This window comes from Ylistrum balloti, unplaced genomic scaffold (genome assembly GCF_031769215.1).
Source record: "Ylistrum balloti isolate Yb309-2 unplaced genomic scaffold, AGI_CSIRO_Ybal_v1 Utg369892, whole genome shotgun sequence".
NCBI classification, from domain to species: domain Eukaryota; kingdom Metazoa; phylum Mollusca; class Bivalvia; order Pectinida; family Pectinidae; genus Ylistrum; species Ylistrum balloti.
Window position 1 is genome coordinate 1211309 of NW_026782024.1, and position 15480 is coordinate 1226788.

Below are 15480 nucleotides of genomic sequence, written 5' to 3' on the forward strand. Positions count from 1 at the left end.
TTCACATTCACCTTGTATATTTTAAATTGTTGTGTTTTTCACATTTACTTGTATCTTTTAATTTGTCCTTTATTTCACATTTACCTGTATCTGTTAAACTGGTTTATTTCACATTTACCTTGTATCTATTAAATTGTTGTTTATTTCCTTTACTTGTATATTTTAAATTGTCGTGTATTTCACATTTACCTGTATCTTTTAAACTATTTGACAATATACATATATATATCTTATGCGATTTTCAAATTTTTCAGATTTGATGTCATGATCATAAAAATTTAACTTTATTATGTAAGGACAAACACCTTAACTATATACAGGTATCTGCATTAATGACACAGGACCCCAGTATTTTTAACTATAAATTAGCATTATGAAATAACAGATTCAAACCTGCAACGATACACTTTAAATGGCATCAGGCACAAACTCCAGAGACAGTGAAACCAATCTTACACAAACAGATTCAGAATGATCAAACAAATATTAGTCAGCTTCATTGAAGAATGCTTGTACAGATTTCTCTTCAAATTTTTAGAGTAAAAACAAACACGAGATTTTCTTACCAACATCTGTATTACTATTTCCTAGTACCATCTAGAAACTAACAATGACATAAAACAAATACTTTTGCTCTGTATCAATACGGTACAGCACTCGGCTGTCATTGCCTCTGTTTGAACTGTTAAAAGATAATTGTTCAGCAAAGACAGGGTCAACATATAAGTATTTAGAATAATGCTATTTCAAATATGTTTAGATATAAATGAATAGTGGTCATGTAAATTACACTCATACAATGTATATTCAGAAACTACAATAAAAAATAATATCAAGTTGTAATTTTGTTTACAAAAATTTGTCTCATATTTCGCATTACCACATGACGATAATAAGGAAGTACCACTTCATGTAAAGCTAGTTTTTGATGTACAGACAGTTTTGAGAATTATCAAAAAGTAATTTCTAACTACTGGAATTTGTTTCCTGAAAAAAGCAAAGTCCTAATTTTGTTTTCAATTTTGGCAAAATCATTAATAAAGGGGTGATGTAATGTAAAATTCCTAACCACATCCGGAAACTGTTACTGATATCATGAAACCCAGTTATTTCTAGCATATGCTTTCAGTGGATCACTACAACACACTACAGATTATACTGTAATCTGTCTTCACTGGAACATATGTTCTATGTTTCTTCCATCTGAATAATGGACATTTACATTTTAATATTTAGACACATGTCAGGTATTTCCATTATTACAATCTTCACGTTTCAACAAGTGAGACCATTGTTTTTTGTTTTAGAAATTGAGATAAGAGTAGAGATTGATTAAATAGCGCGATACATTTTTCTAGAGAGTACAAAAGTCTCCCCTGTCACTAATACATCAACAAAACTGTTATATTGTTTGTACACAGGTAAGATAGGCCAAGTCTGTTCCCCAGATTTACAATGTGTATCAGCAGTGTTATAGTCCAATGGTGTAGGAACGTCCAGAAGGATTGTGGATAGGAATCACGCGAGGTTTGGTGACGAGCCATTCATACCAGACGTTCTTGGTACTCACACAACGCCAGATGTCTACAGAAAGGGTTTCTCCCTTCTTCAAGTATTGAGGTGTCTGAAAACAGATCAAACCATTACAACATATTTATTCTAGAACTATTCAACAGCTTCAGTACACAAACTATTTCCAAAATGTGTTCTCTAACATTGTAAGTTAAATGGTACTGTAACGGTACTGTCAATAATCTCTGATACCTTACTATATACCTACCTTTATAGGAAACAAGATGGGGAACCAGCTGAACATGCCTGTAGAGTGAGTGGAAGGAAGAATACCTACAAAAACAAGGGTAATTAATAAACACAAGGAAAACTTTCATATTCTTACACATTTTTACAATTCTAAACTCATGAAAATAACTCTGTTGTTTGTAAATCACGCAAACAAGGTTACCTTATAAACACAAGGAAAACTTTCATATTCTTACACATTTTTACAATTCTAAACTTGTGAAAATAATTCTGTTGTTTGTAAATAATACATTATATTTTGATATTAGCACTGCAAATTTAATCATCAACTGATTGCTCTATAAATCTCACAGAAAATCAGACAAAGTAGAGAACTAATTATTACAGGTAAATATGAGGAAAAAAGCAGTGAATCAATGAAGTGATAAACCTATACATGACTTACTAAGCATCACATCACCGTAAAGTCTGGTATCAAAATATCCAGCCAGACCATGTAGCACGGAATTCTCCTCTACGGTGTACTCCAGTGTGGCATAACGGCAGTTATCTATCACTTTGTCTGAATCAAAAGTAGCTGTTGGTCTTACAAAAAATTCATACACAAAATAAAAGCAACTTACACCCTACAAACAGTAGTATTAATCAATAGGAGATTTTACAACCAATACTTGTGACCAGTTTTTGTCTCTGGAAATATCAATAACACAATATTTTGATGAATTGTAAATGTCACATATGACAATACCTAAGAAGAATTTTGGGTACTAAGGTCATGGGTACTATATATATAAAATCATCAACTAATTTGAATGGGATCGGGGACATTCCTGCAGTTTAATCATTTTGCTCTGTAGTACCTAATTACAAATTGGTATTGACAGGTGTTATTCACCCGTGAGCATTTTGTAATTAGACAGTTTTCTCTTAGGCTGGATATGAATATGCAGTCTTTAAAATATATCCATGTGTTGTTCCTGGTTAATGGTATGGCTATATAAAAACATCAGTAATTTGCAAGTTAGTTGCTTTATATTACTCATCTTGTAGTTAAAACATAATAACAGTCAGAGGACAACCTCACAAGTCAAAGTAGAACACGTCTAACTTACCCCGATTAGGGTGGTGGAAGTGGAAGACAGGCTGTGGTTCTGCAATCAGCTGGCAGTTGTGGAGACGTACTACATACGGCATCTCAAAGTTGTACTATAAACAGCAAAAAAGTAGTGACCATGAGGTTTAAGGATGTGGCAGGGATAGTCTCTAACCTTTCGAATGTGATGGTGATAGCCACTAACCTTTGGAATGTGATGGTGATAGCCACTAATCTATATAATGGGGTGGTGAAAGCCACTAGTCTATAGAATGTGACAGTGATAGCCATTATCTTTTAGCCACTATCAAATCCATGAAAAGTGCGTTTGAACATCTAAGAATGACTGTAATACAGTATGTAACTTTGACTACTAATCTTACCTCTAGTGGCTTGTCCTTTTCCTTGCAAGATTTGACCTCATTGTGGAGTTTCTCTGACTGGAGAGGTGCCAGGTAGGACTGATATTCACAGGGAATGCTGATCCCATCATCTGCAAGGGAGATTACTCATATTTTCATTTAAAGTGCATCTCCATGTATTCAAGTGATCACATCTCACTGACAACAAGTAAATACTTATAACTCAATAAGAACAAATCTAATACTCATACAGGTGATCTAACTTTTACACACTTTTTCCTGTAGGTTAACAAATAGAACCCACCTCATCATCCCTCTATGTTCCTAGCAGCAGGTGACAAATGACCCCAGGATAAACAGTGAAAATGGCTTCCCTATAACAGTATATTATACTATTGTATGATATTTGTCAATTTCCTATTAAAACTTTCCTACTGTGATTTGCTTGTTCTGTTTACCTTGTAAGAATCTCTGAGCCCCGTCCAAACATTCAGGTGAAAGTTCATTGTCCCCAAATGATCCAAGTAGCTCACTGACAAGTATATCTGCCTTTTCTGGAGCCTGCCACTGACGCATATCACAGGATATCACATCCACCTGGTCTCCCCACATCTCATCTTTCATGTTCTCCAGACTAAAGAAGAGAAATCACGGGAAACCTCTAGTTAACAACATTAATATTATCAGGACTGTCTCCCTTATCAAAACAACTGTTTTTAGAAGCATTACAATTATCTGAAACGAGAACACATTATTATTAAAAGTTATGTCCCATTTCCACAGTAATTGTTTTGGTACACAGATATCTGTTATGAGCAAAATATTTCATTTCAATATCAGAAACATACCAGTTCTGTTTCTTTTACGGGAACAGAATTTTCCGCTAGCCACTTACGTAACAACAGCATTGGGATTCTTTTCCACAGCGTAGAGTTTACGTATTTTACGGTCAGCCTGGTGGGCTGCTGCTAGAGCAGCCCTTACAAGTGGTCCTCGGCCAGCTCCCACCACCATTAACACACTGCCAACAAAACAATACACCTTTAGGAACTGCAGTTTGTTACAATTAGCCTGCCAGGGTTGAAACCTTCTATGGTTTGTTGTGATTAGCCTATTAGGGACTGAACCTTCTATGGTTTGTTGTGATTAGCCTATTAGGGACTCAACCTTCTATGGTTTGTTGTGATTAGCCTATTAGGGACTCAACCTTGTATGGTTTGTTATGATTAGCCTATTAGGGACTAATCCCTCTGTGGTTTGTTGTGATTAGCCTATTAGGGACTCAACCTTCTATGGTTTGTTGTGATTAGCCTATTAGGGACTCAACCTTCTATGGTTTGTTGTGATTAGCCTATTAGGGACTCAACCTTCTATGGTTTGTTGTGATTAGCCTATTAGGGACTCAACCTTGTATGGTTTGTTATGATTAGCCTATTAGGGACTAATCCCTCTATGGTTTGTTGTGATTAGTCTATTAGGGACTCAACCTTCTATGGTTTGTTGTGATTAGCCTATTAGGGACTGAACCTTCTATGGTTTGTTGTGATTAGCCTATTAGGGACTCAACCTTCTATGGTTTGTTGTGATTAGCCTATTAGGGACTCAACCTTGTATGGTTTGTTATGATTAGCCTATTAGGGACTAATCCCTCTATGGTTTGTTGTGATTAGCCTATTAGGGACTCAACCTTCTATGGTTTGTTGTGATTAGCCTATTAGGGACTCAACCTTGTATGGTTTGTTGTGATTAGCCTATTAGGGACTGAACCTTCTATGGTTTGTTGTGATTAGCCTATTAGGGACTCAACCTTCTATGGTTTGTTGTGATTAGCCTGTTAGGGACTCAACCTTCTATGGTTTGTTGTGATTAGCCTATTAGGGACTGAACCTTCTATGGTTTGTTGTGATTAGCCTATTAGGGACTCAACCTTGTATGGTTTGTTATGATTAGCCTATTAGGGACTAATCCCTCTATGGTTTGTTGTGATTAGCCTAGTAGGGACTCAACCTTGTATGGTTTGTTGTGATTAGCCTATTAGGGACTCAACCTTCTATGGTTTGTTGTGATTAGCCTATTAGGGACTCAACCTTCTATGGTTTGTTGTGATTAGCCTATTACGGACTAATCCATCTATGGTTTGTTGTGATTAGCCTATTAGGAACTCAACCTTGTATAGTTTGTTATGATTAGCCTATTAGGGACTAATCCCTCTATGGTTTGTTGTGATTAGCCTATTAGGGACTGAACCTTCTATGGTTTGTTGTGATTAGCCTATTAGGGACTCAACCTTCTATGGTTTGTTGTGATTAGCCTATTAGGGACTCAACCTTCTATGGTTTGTTGTGATTAGCCTATTACGGACTAATCCATCTATGGTTTGTTGTGATTAGCCTATTAGGGACTCAACCTTGTATAGTTTGTTATGATTAGCCTATTAGGGACTAATCCCTCTATGGTTTGTTGTGATTAGCCTATTAGGGACTCAACCTTCTATGGTTTGTTGTGATTAGCGTATTAGGGACTCAACCTTCTATGGTTTGTTGTGATTAGCCTATTAGGGACTCAACCTTCTATGGTTTGTTGTGATTAGCCTATTACGGACTAATCCATCTATGGTTTGTTGTGATTAGCCTCTTAGGGACTCAACCTTGTATGGTTTGTTATGATTAGCCTATTAGGGACTAATCCTTCTATGGTTTGTTGTGATTAGCCTATTAGGGACTCAACCTTGTATGGTTTGTTGTGATTAGCCTATTAGGGACTCAACCTTGTATGGTTTGTCGTGATTAGCCTATTAGGGACTCAACCTTCTATGGTTTGTTGTGATTAGCCTATTAGGGACTGAACCTTCTATGGTTTGTTGTGATTAGCCTATTAGGGACTCAACCTTCTATGGTTTGTTGTGTTCAGCCTATTAGGGACCAAACATCATGGATATCTAAGAGATCTATTCCAATCGCCTACAGTGGTGAAAACACTTCTCTACTATCAGTACGTCACAGCTTTCCTAGTCATAGTGTAATGCATATAATATAGTGATCCTTCTTTTCACATTTATGCCTCTCATTTCTTTAGATACAAGTCTAGGAATATGTTTGCTTATAGACATATGATTCTGTGATTTATCATCATCTAATTGATCCATATTATTGAATACTTACATGCTCTTGGTATCTTTATCCTCCGGACGTATTTTGTCCAGTAAAGCACAATAGATTGCCTAAAATTTGCAGAAAGAATATAACCTGGTGTTTGAATTCAATTTTTTCATATTATTAATTTCTATTTCAATATAAAACACACATTTCTAAGAATAACTTAAAACAATTTCATATATTAATGAACTTTTAACTTTTTCATATGACCCCAAAATGCATTTAAAAGCCTTTCTAATATGACAATTTTATTTAATAAAGACTGCTTCACATTTTCATCTTCTACAAATAGTAATTTTCACAAAAAATGAAACAATGAAACATTGTAAAATTATCCCAAGAAATGACTTACGTTATCTTTCCCATAGACATATCTTTTTGATTGGTTTCTAACAAAAAGAATTTTTGAAAGAATCCTAAAATATCTTTCTAACATGATCCAGACAATCTCCTTTTTGAGATGAACCCCCGAAAGAAAACTTTTGAGAAGAAATTTACAGAATGTACTTTTTTCCCTGTTCCATAAGTTGACACTAACATAAACGTACCTTTTGATACTGTGAGTATTTCACAGGATCCTTCTCAAAAATCTCATAAGTCTGTGACTCCAGGTTGTCCATTAATGGCTTTAATAAATCAATATTTAGGTAAAAATGATATGAAAGCATTGGAAAAGATTGGTGGTTTATCTTAATACTAGGTTCAAAAGATTTCTCATGTGAACAAACAGCTATACATTATGGTATATACACCTATATCACATATTTCACGTACCAACCTATGTATTAAAGGGACTGTATGTTAAAAGCATGTATTTGTTATTAATTGCACATGTTTCACACATTTCAATTTACATTTCTATGCTATCCAGATATTCACAGTCAGTTTTCAATGTCAATCTTGATCACTTCTTTGCTTTAGAAATCCCCTCACAAATTTAGCACTTATAACACTATGTAATAGTTTTGAAAACAAGGAAGTTCCTTATGTTAACAAGAACACATGGTGGCAGAAATGACAACAACAGCATTGACACATGAAGTAAAATCCAATTTTTTTGTACAAGATTTTGTTATGAATACAGTAAATGCTATTTGAAATAAGTGCCATTAATCTGCAACATTTACTTGACAGGTTCAGGTGGGAAGCCGTTTTATTTTCTCCAGGCAACAGTATTTTGTTTTGATGCTTCATCATAAATGAAGCAAAAATTTATATCCAGACTGTTGATCAACAGATCATAATTTCATTTTTATATTTATTAATTAAACTCTTTATGTGTATATCTCTGTGAAAACCAACTGTCATTATTCCTAAGGTGATACACCCAATATATATGTGTATATATATATAGGCAATATCAATAAAAAATCAGTTTTACTGTGATGTCCTTTTAAAACTGGCTGTAATTATCTAGATAGTATTGTAGCATTGTTCTGTATCTGAACAGATACATCAAATACTGTTAATTTATTTATCCAGTTATAAAGTTGTAACAACATCAGGGAAATATTTCCAGTTCTACATTTAATGGTAAATACTTCTAGTCCTACATTTAATGGTTCCCTGTTGGTAAATATTTACTTATATCCCTACTTATAACAGACACATTTAATGGTTACTGTTGGTAAATATTTCTATCCCTACTTATACTATCCTTACTTATAACAGACACTGTAGTAAATACTTCTAGTCCTATTTAATGGTTCACTGTTGGTAAATATTTAACAGACACTGTAGTCCTACCTACTTATAACAGACACTGTTGGTAAATACTTCTAGTCCTACATTTAATGGTTCCCTGTTGGTAAATATTTCTAGTCCTACTTATAACAGACACTGTAGGTAAATATTTCTATCCCTACTTATAACAGACACTGTAAGTAAATACTTCTAGTCCTACATTTAATGGTTCACTGTTGGTAAATATTTCTATCCCTACTTATAACAGACACTGTAGGTAAATACTTCTAGTCCTACCTGTAATGGTTCACTGTTGGTAAATATTTCTATCCCTACTTATAACAGACACTGTAGGTAAATACTTCTAGTCCTACATTTAATGGTCAACTGTTGGTAAATATTTCTATCCCTACTTATAACAGACACTGTAAGTAAATACTTCTAGTCATACATTTAATGGTTCCCTGTTGGTAAATATTTCTAGTCCTACTTATAACAGACACTGTAGGTAAATACTTCTAGTCCTACCTGTAATGGTTCACTGTTGGTAAATATTTCTATCCCTACTTATAACAGACACTGTAGGTGAATGCTTTTTATCTTACCTGTAATGGACACTGTAGATAATCCTCATAACCTTTAGCAAACTGAGTGACTGGATCAGGAGCAGGCTGAGTCTGAAATGTGTAAAAACATTTACAAAACAGATCACATTACATATGATAGACAAGTGATATCACCCATGATACACATGTGATATTACATATGATATACAGGTGATATTACCTATGATACACAGGTGATATTACATGTGATAGACAGGTGATATTACATATAATAGATAGGTGATATTACATACGATAGACAGGTGATATTACATATGATAGACAGGCGATATTACATATAATAGATAGGTGATATTACATACGATAGACAGGTGATATTACATATGATACACATATAATAGACAGGTGATATAACATATGATACACTGGTAATATTACATATAATATACAGGTGATATTACATATGATACACATATAATAGATCGGTAATATTACATGATACACTGGTAATATTACATATAATATACAGGTGATATTACATATGATACACATATAATAGATCGGTAATATTACATATGATACACTGGTAATATTACATATAATATACAGGTGATATTACATATGATAAACAGTGACATTTCAATAAAAGATCCTTTGTCCTATCTAGCTAGTCTAAGAATAAGTTATGATCATTCTAAGGAACTCTATAGTAGCAAACCAATCATATAACAAGCTGTCTTGAATACTAAATACTAGTCCCTATGTCACTTGGCAAATAGCTCATACTGTGTGAATGCCTGCTGTGATGGATTGAGACTTTGTTTCAGCAGTTTCTATCATCAAGTTCACTTCAATAACTGTTACTAAACAAATGTTAAACTGATTACATCAAAACAAAAATGTTAACTTTTTCTTCATACACAGACAATACATCTATTATATTTACCACACTGGATTTACACCAGACAACAGATACTATTAAATGCAGTGCTGCACAACTTACCTGGAACAAATGGTCAAGATATTGCTGGTAAGCATGGACTCCCTTGTCCAGGTGACGCTCCACACCAGTCAGGACCAACTGGACATCCAACTGTTAGAGGTATACAACAAAACATATAGAGTGTGTCCCTTCAGAATGTCAACAGGAATTATGTCAGTGTATGGTAAGTAAGAAGTTTCAGATTTATGAGAAAAGGTAGCTCTCTTTCCCCGGAACCAATCATGTGAATAAAAGTCATCATTTTTAACTGGTGCTAATTAATGTACTATCATATAGAATATACATGAAGGATTTGGCTTTCAACTTCTCAGCTTCTAAATATCTTTATTAAAAGTCTTTTTTTTTCTCTCAAGATCTAAAACAGTAAAGATGGCAAGTCACTGTTAATGCCATGGAAAATCCCTGTCAGCATTACCCTGAAGAGTTTATAGAGAAATGCCTGATGAGCCCTCGACAGCACAGGATACCCTTTCTTGTTAGTCATGAACAGACTGGTTGAGATGTGGACACACTTGACTGGTTCTGCTAGCCATCGGTCAAGGATATGATCTGGAGGGAGGTTAGCACACAGCTCTAAAGCCACCTTTATTCTCTTGTTACCATCACACACTGTCCGGAATGTGTGCCACCTGTAACAAAGTAAATAACACTGGTATTCATGAAATTATCCTATGTGATTAAGGATGGTCTTTTATTTTCCCATTGTGTTGTACACTTTAATTTTCTGGTACAGAAAACAAATAACTATCTTTATATTTACATTAATATGCAATGATTTTCAAAAAAACTAAAACACATGATGCTATATGTATCTTTGGAATAGCGGCGAGTTCAATTGAACAGCCACTTTCTACCGTAATCAATAGGTGGTATCACTTTGTAGATACAGTATTATGTAACATTATGATGAGATGTCTTACATGTTTTTAAATATAACCTAAAAAACCTATTTCAACTTATATTAATCACTCTGTTGGCCCTGTGAGCACAAGAAAGGTCATGCTATGGGAGGACACAGGAGTACCCGGGGATGACCTGGGTGATATCAAAATTTTCTCATGGTCCCCATTGACTTTGAGATAATGAGGCTGGATTTTTATTTTCTAAGTAAAAGCACATATCTATATACTATTTAACAGCTTATTACCATTCCCATGTATCCTCTATCTGCTCCTCTGTTTTCTCCTCTTCACCCTCAATAAGACAGTCAACCTGATCTCGGGCAGACATCAGAGGAACATGAATCCAGTATTGCTGTTAAAAGTGGAAATCACACTTACTAACAAGGAATAAAAACAGTCACAACAGCAACTGACTGTCCTGTGATCTAAATTGTCCTGCTTCAAGGACACAGTCACAACAGCAACTGACTGTCCTGTGATCTAAATTGTCCTGCTTCAAGGACACAGTCACAACAGCAGAGGACTGTTCTGTGACATAGAAACCAGGATATAACTAAACACCTTATATCTTCACCTGCGGTTTTATTAGCTCTATCTACTGACTAAGCTACTGCAGTCCCACATTTTCTATAAACTATAAATACAACTACTGAATTGCATATGTTTTTTTCTCATCAACCATTACAGTTACAGTAAACCTTTCAAAATCAATCACTGGGTATATAAAAGAAGAATCTCTTTCTACCCACGCTGACTTCCCTTCATAACACAAATTCAAAAAGATCACTGTAAAATATCTAATTGAATATATATCAAAAATCATATCTATGTTGTTGAGATTAATGTTTATTGCAAGTAATATAAACAAAAATTTAATTTGAAGATAATTAAAGAAGTTGTACAGAAAAAAATTCATCGAAAAATGAAATAAATACTTCCTCCTGTGGTTTTCCTTATACCTGTTGGAAGTAGCTGGATATAAGCTGCTGGTTCAGACACCTGGCCACGTTGCTCACATTCTTGTTACGTAGGGAGATGAGTATGGCAGGCAGACCCAAATGTGAGGCATAAGCCAGCTCTTGCTTGAAAGCCTATGTAAAAAGATTAAAGACACAGATTGTTGGTAAAGCTTGTGAGTAAATATACAAAGGCTTATGCTGGCCCACAGAATATTCAGCACCTGCTAATCAAATAGCAGGGTTGTGCTTGTCATGTTACAATTCACAATGGAGAAATACTCAACAAAAAAAGTATAACATTAATGAAATGCATGTGTAAGAAGCTTGACCAAGTGAAGACTATTAATGTTGTTGTTATGCACTGTCGAAAACCACCTTTGGAATGAGATGACACTGTCACCTTGTCATCTCCATCCCCAACACTTTTCCAAAACAAAAATGGCTGATTATAACTAGTTCTCAGAAATTCAGCATCAAACAGGGTCAATGCACTCTTACATATATATTTCAGGAAAAGTTATAATGATCAGTTCTCAGGAACATGAAACTATTTCTTTTTCATTCATAGTTTTCAGTTGGACAGAAAACTGATACTGCATTTAAATCTTGTTACTTAATTCAACACAGGATAGATTGGTATATGTACAACCTGACACATTTCAACGGGTTTACGTGAAAACAGCTGATACATGTAAAATTCTTTTAAGACATTGAAACATTCATATATGAATATAATTACACTTCTAAGCATTACTACTTACTTTTTATGTCACCCTGATAAAACACCACATGCTGAATAATGTCTCTGATTATCACTCTTGAAATCAATTGATATGTATCAGTCTTTAATTCCAAAGTTTTTTTCTCAGTAAAGTTACTTGTGTCACTGTGTATTTTAAAATATATATTTCAGTACAACAACATGTAGTGATGCTAAGAATATGTAAAAATAGTTAGTGTCAAAATCCATGTTATATTTACTAAACACATATCCTACCTACTTGTTAAAAACCATTTGTCTTTCACATTTTGTTTAGTAACAGGACTTACCACTTCTGAGTTCTTCCTGATGGTCTCTACTTTTGAATCCAGTTGAATCCATGGGGAAACCTTGCCCACAATGAGAGTGTTCCAATCTGTATAACATAGAAATAAGACCACACTGTCTTTTTTTCATCATGTTAGTTTGACCTGCTGAGGTAATGATGATAGATTTCTCCTACAGCCAAAAGGGCTAAATATTACTTTTGATTGGGGGATGAATTTGACAGTACAATGATATACCATTCTTGGTAATCCTACTGAAACTCCCATAGATGGGAGTGATCACCTGGCATGGGCTTATTTATGAATGTTAACCATTGTATAGCATTTCTATGGTGTAACCTAAGCTTACAAAGTTCAGTTGTGTTTTACTAGCTCATGAGCTCCTAACGGTGAAAGACTTGCAAGTAATGAAAATTGAGCATACCTCGCATAATAAGAGTTCAACACTGAAAGTGATCAATAAGCATTGAACAGCATTTAGTAGGTAATCACTGAATTTACTCTTATCCAGTTGACATTCATATTACCAATGACACGTGGTCTATGTAACCTTAAGTGATGATCTGAGGTGTATTGTTCTATACCCCTACTCATGGCGTAAAGATGAGAATGGACTGATCTGTGATTGCATGATAATGTTGAAGGGCACTTTACAGTTATTGCTCTTACTTGAATTCAATAGCATGGGCATCTTGTACAGTGTTCAGTGAGGTAACCACTAATACAGGAAGACACTGCCTCAAAATGACCCTGCAGGTTGTTCATAGGGTGATAAACCCAGCAAAGAATCAAATAAGCCCATGAATGCCAACATGTTCATCACTTCAATACATAATGACAAAATTTTAGTGATTGACAGAACAGGCTCCTAAAACAAAATCTCACTCCTTACCTTGTCCAGTTAATACCAGGTCTGAACGGGTCATGGCTCCAGGCCTGTCCTTTGCAGGGCCATAGATAAATTCCCTCTTGTATCTTGGATTCACTATTGGTAGGCATACAAAATCAAACCTGGAAATATAAATTTCTAAAATGTGTTAATAATCAGTTAGTTGATATCAGCCCATTCAGGACTTTTTACAACAGTATTTTAAAATAAGACTTTTAAAGTTGAAATGGAGAAAATAATGTAGAAGTGTTTATTTCACACTCCTTACATAACAGTCACAGCCATATGGAGAAGGGTGTCACTCTGTCTACAGAGACACATATATGTACAAAAGACAAAAGTGATCTAGGTGCCCACCATTAAATGATCTTTATTGGTTCCATGCAAGACTGACCTTTCCTTAAGTTTCTACTTTTCACTTCTTTCCCCTTTTTGTCTTAATCATTTGATGACAATGGAAACCTACACATGAAATCTTTAAAAAGATCTTACCAGAGCTGTAACAATCAAAATCCAAAATCTTGGTTTTTTCCACTGGTTTGTAATTGGGAATTTTTGTCTCATTTCGGGAAGAATTAAGAGAAGCAGAAGTGAGAAGAAAATGATTGCAAATTGCCGAAATATGAAAAAAGGAATGGGGTCGATAATTGGCCAAAAAAATCCTCAAAATAGCCTTAGAGATGGTCTCCTGTCAGCCATTTAGTTTTAGTTTTTCTTGTATAGACAAAAATTTGAATGGGACCTAGAGAACCTAGTTATCAAGTTGAAAAATATTTTCAGTAATTCTCAAGAATTTAGCGAGAGAAATATCTTCAAATATCACAATACAAGATGGTTACCCGTTATTCATTTTGTTTCACTGAACAGACTCAAAACTGAATGGGCTTGACTTTAGAGAGAGGGACATAAAAATTAAGTTTGAGAAATATCCATCCCATACATCACAAGAATTAACAATAATAAGAAGTGTTTACTGATGAATGGTGTATGACAGACAGAAGACTGACCATGGACAAGGGCAATTTGATCTGAAAATGGTAGGCTAAAAAGAATGAGGTGCTTCATGTTGTTTAATGCCTGTGATATATTGTCTTTCCCTTCACCACCTGTACTTATGATGTTCTATCAACTTTAATATTGGTCTGGACTCCACTCAAAGCCAATATATAAAAGTCAATACAACATCAGATTAATTCAGCGTAGTCTCACCCTTGCCACCTGTACTTATATTACCTTTTAAGATTTTTTTCGCATATCCTTTCTTTTGCTAATTCAGTGACCTTTTCAAAATCATGAAATTTGCTTGTTTTCTTCTTTTTCATTTGTAAACACATGAGTAATACATCTATAGACTAATATTATGCTGGTCCATGCTCATTTTATACATGTTATCATTATGCAGTTTACCCTTTAAGCAGTTCCGCCAGCTCAAGTTCATATTTTACATAAGGAGCCAGAATTCAGTGTCCGTTTCCCAGTTAGATGACTTTAGAGGTTTTGTAGTATACACCTATTGTGCACTTGGGAGCATAGGTACTTGTGAACTCCATTTCAATAGCATTTGAAAATAACAACACAATAGCCTTATTAGTTTTTATAAGGCTATTGTGTGGTAGGCTATTGTGTTGTTTGTTATTTTAATGCTATTGAAATTGATTGCACAAGTACCTGTGCTGGGAGGTATTCAGCTATATGTTTTTTCGAAAGAAAACTGTAAAGGTAAAGGGAATGGGTCTGCTTTAATGACGAACCTGAACTATTCTTGGTCTGTGAATATCTTTTAAAACTTTTGCGACATTAGATGGAACTGCAAACGCACGTGCGTTGTTTGATTTCAACGATATTTCAGTGTATGTCGGATTTTTGCAATTTCGAACAAATACATTACACTTACCCAGATTTACAGACATTGTCTAACGTCGTATTAATGTCGGGACAGCAATGATAGTCACGACCACAAGATAAACGACCCGTCATTCTGCGAACAGGCATGGTAAGCGCCGGAAGTATACTCTAATCGATACTCCTCGGACTTTTACCTATAACAATGGCTACATTTG

At 34.8% G+C, this 15480-nt stretch overlaps 1 protein-coding gene across 1 annotated transcript; it reads right to left on the minus strand.

Annotated features, from left to right (window-relative positions):
- Window positions 1-568: 568 nt before the first annotated feature.
- On the minus strand, window positions 569-15412 carry LOC132546475 (protein arginine N-methyltransferase 5-like). The gene is made up of 17 exons (XM_060210194.1): window positions 15315-15412; window positions 13424-13542; window positions 12535-12620; window positions 11485-11616; window positions 10771-10877; window positions 10039-10252; window positions 9624-9713; window positions 8660-8731; window positions 6920-6997; window positions 6378-6436; window positions 4112-4237; window positions 3675-3850; window positions 3238-3347; window positions 2874-2967; window positions 2207-2323; window positions 1781-1845; window positions 569-1624 (listed from the first exon to the last, which is right to left on the minus strand). Exons 1-17 carry the CDS (start codon window positions 15410-15412, stop codon window positions 1472-1474), a joined length of 1896 nt encoding a protein of 631 aa, XP_060066177.1. The 3' UTR covers window positions 569-1471.
- Between the last annotated feature and the right edge of the window lie 68 nt (window positions 15413-15480).

Bases quoted from the DNA above. Each gene is read 5' to 3' on its own strand.
- LOC132546475 (XM_060210194.1), bottom strand. From the start codon at position 15,412: ATGCCTGTTCGCAGAATGACGGGTCGTTTATCTTGTGGTCGTGACTAT. The intron at 13,543-15,314 runs GTAAGTGTAATG...TTATATTTCCAG, and splicing joins GACAATGTCTGTAAATCTGG to GTTTGATTTTGTATGCCTAC. The intron at 4,238-6,377 runs GTAAGTATTCAA...TTTTGTTGGCAG, and splicing joins GATAAAGATACCAAGAGCAT to TGTGTTAATGGTGGTGGGAG.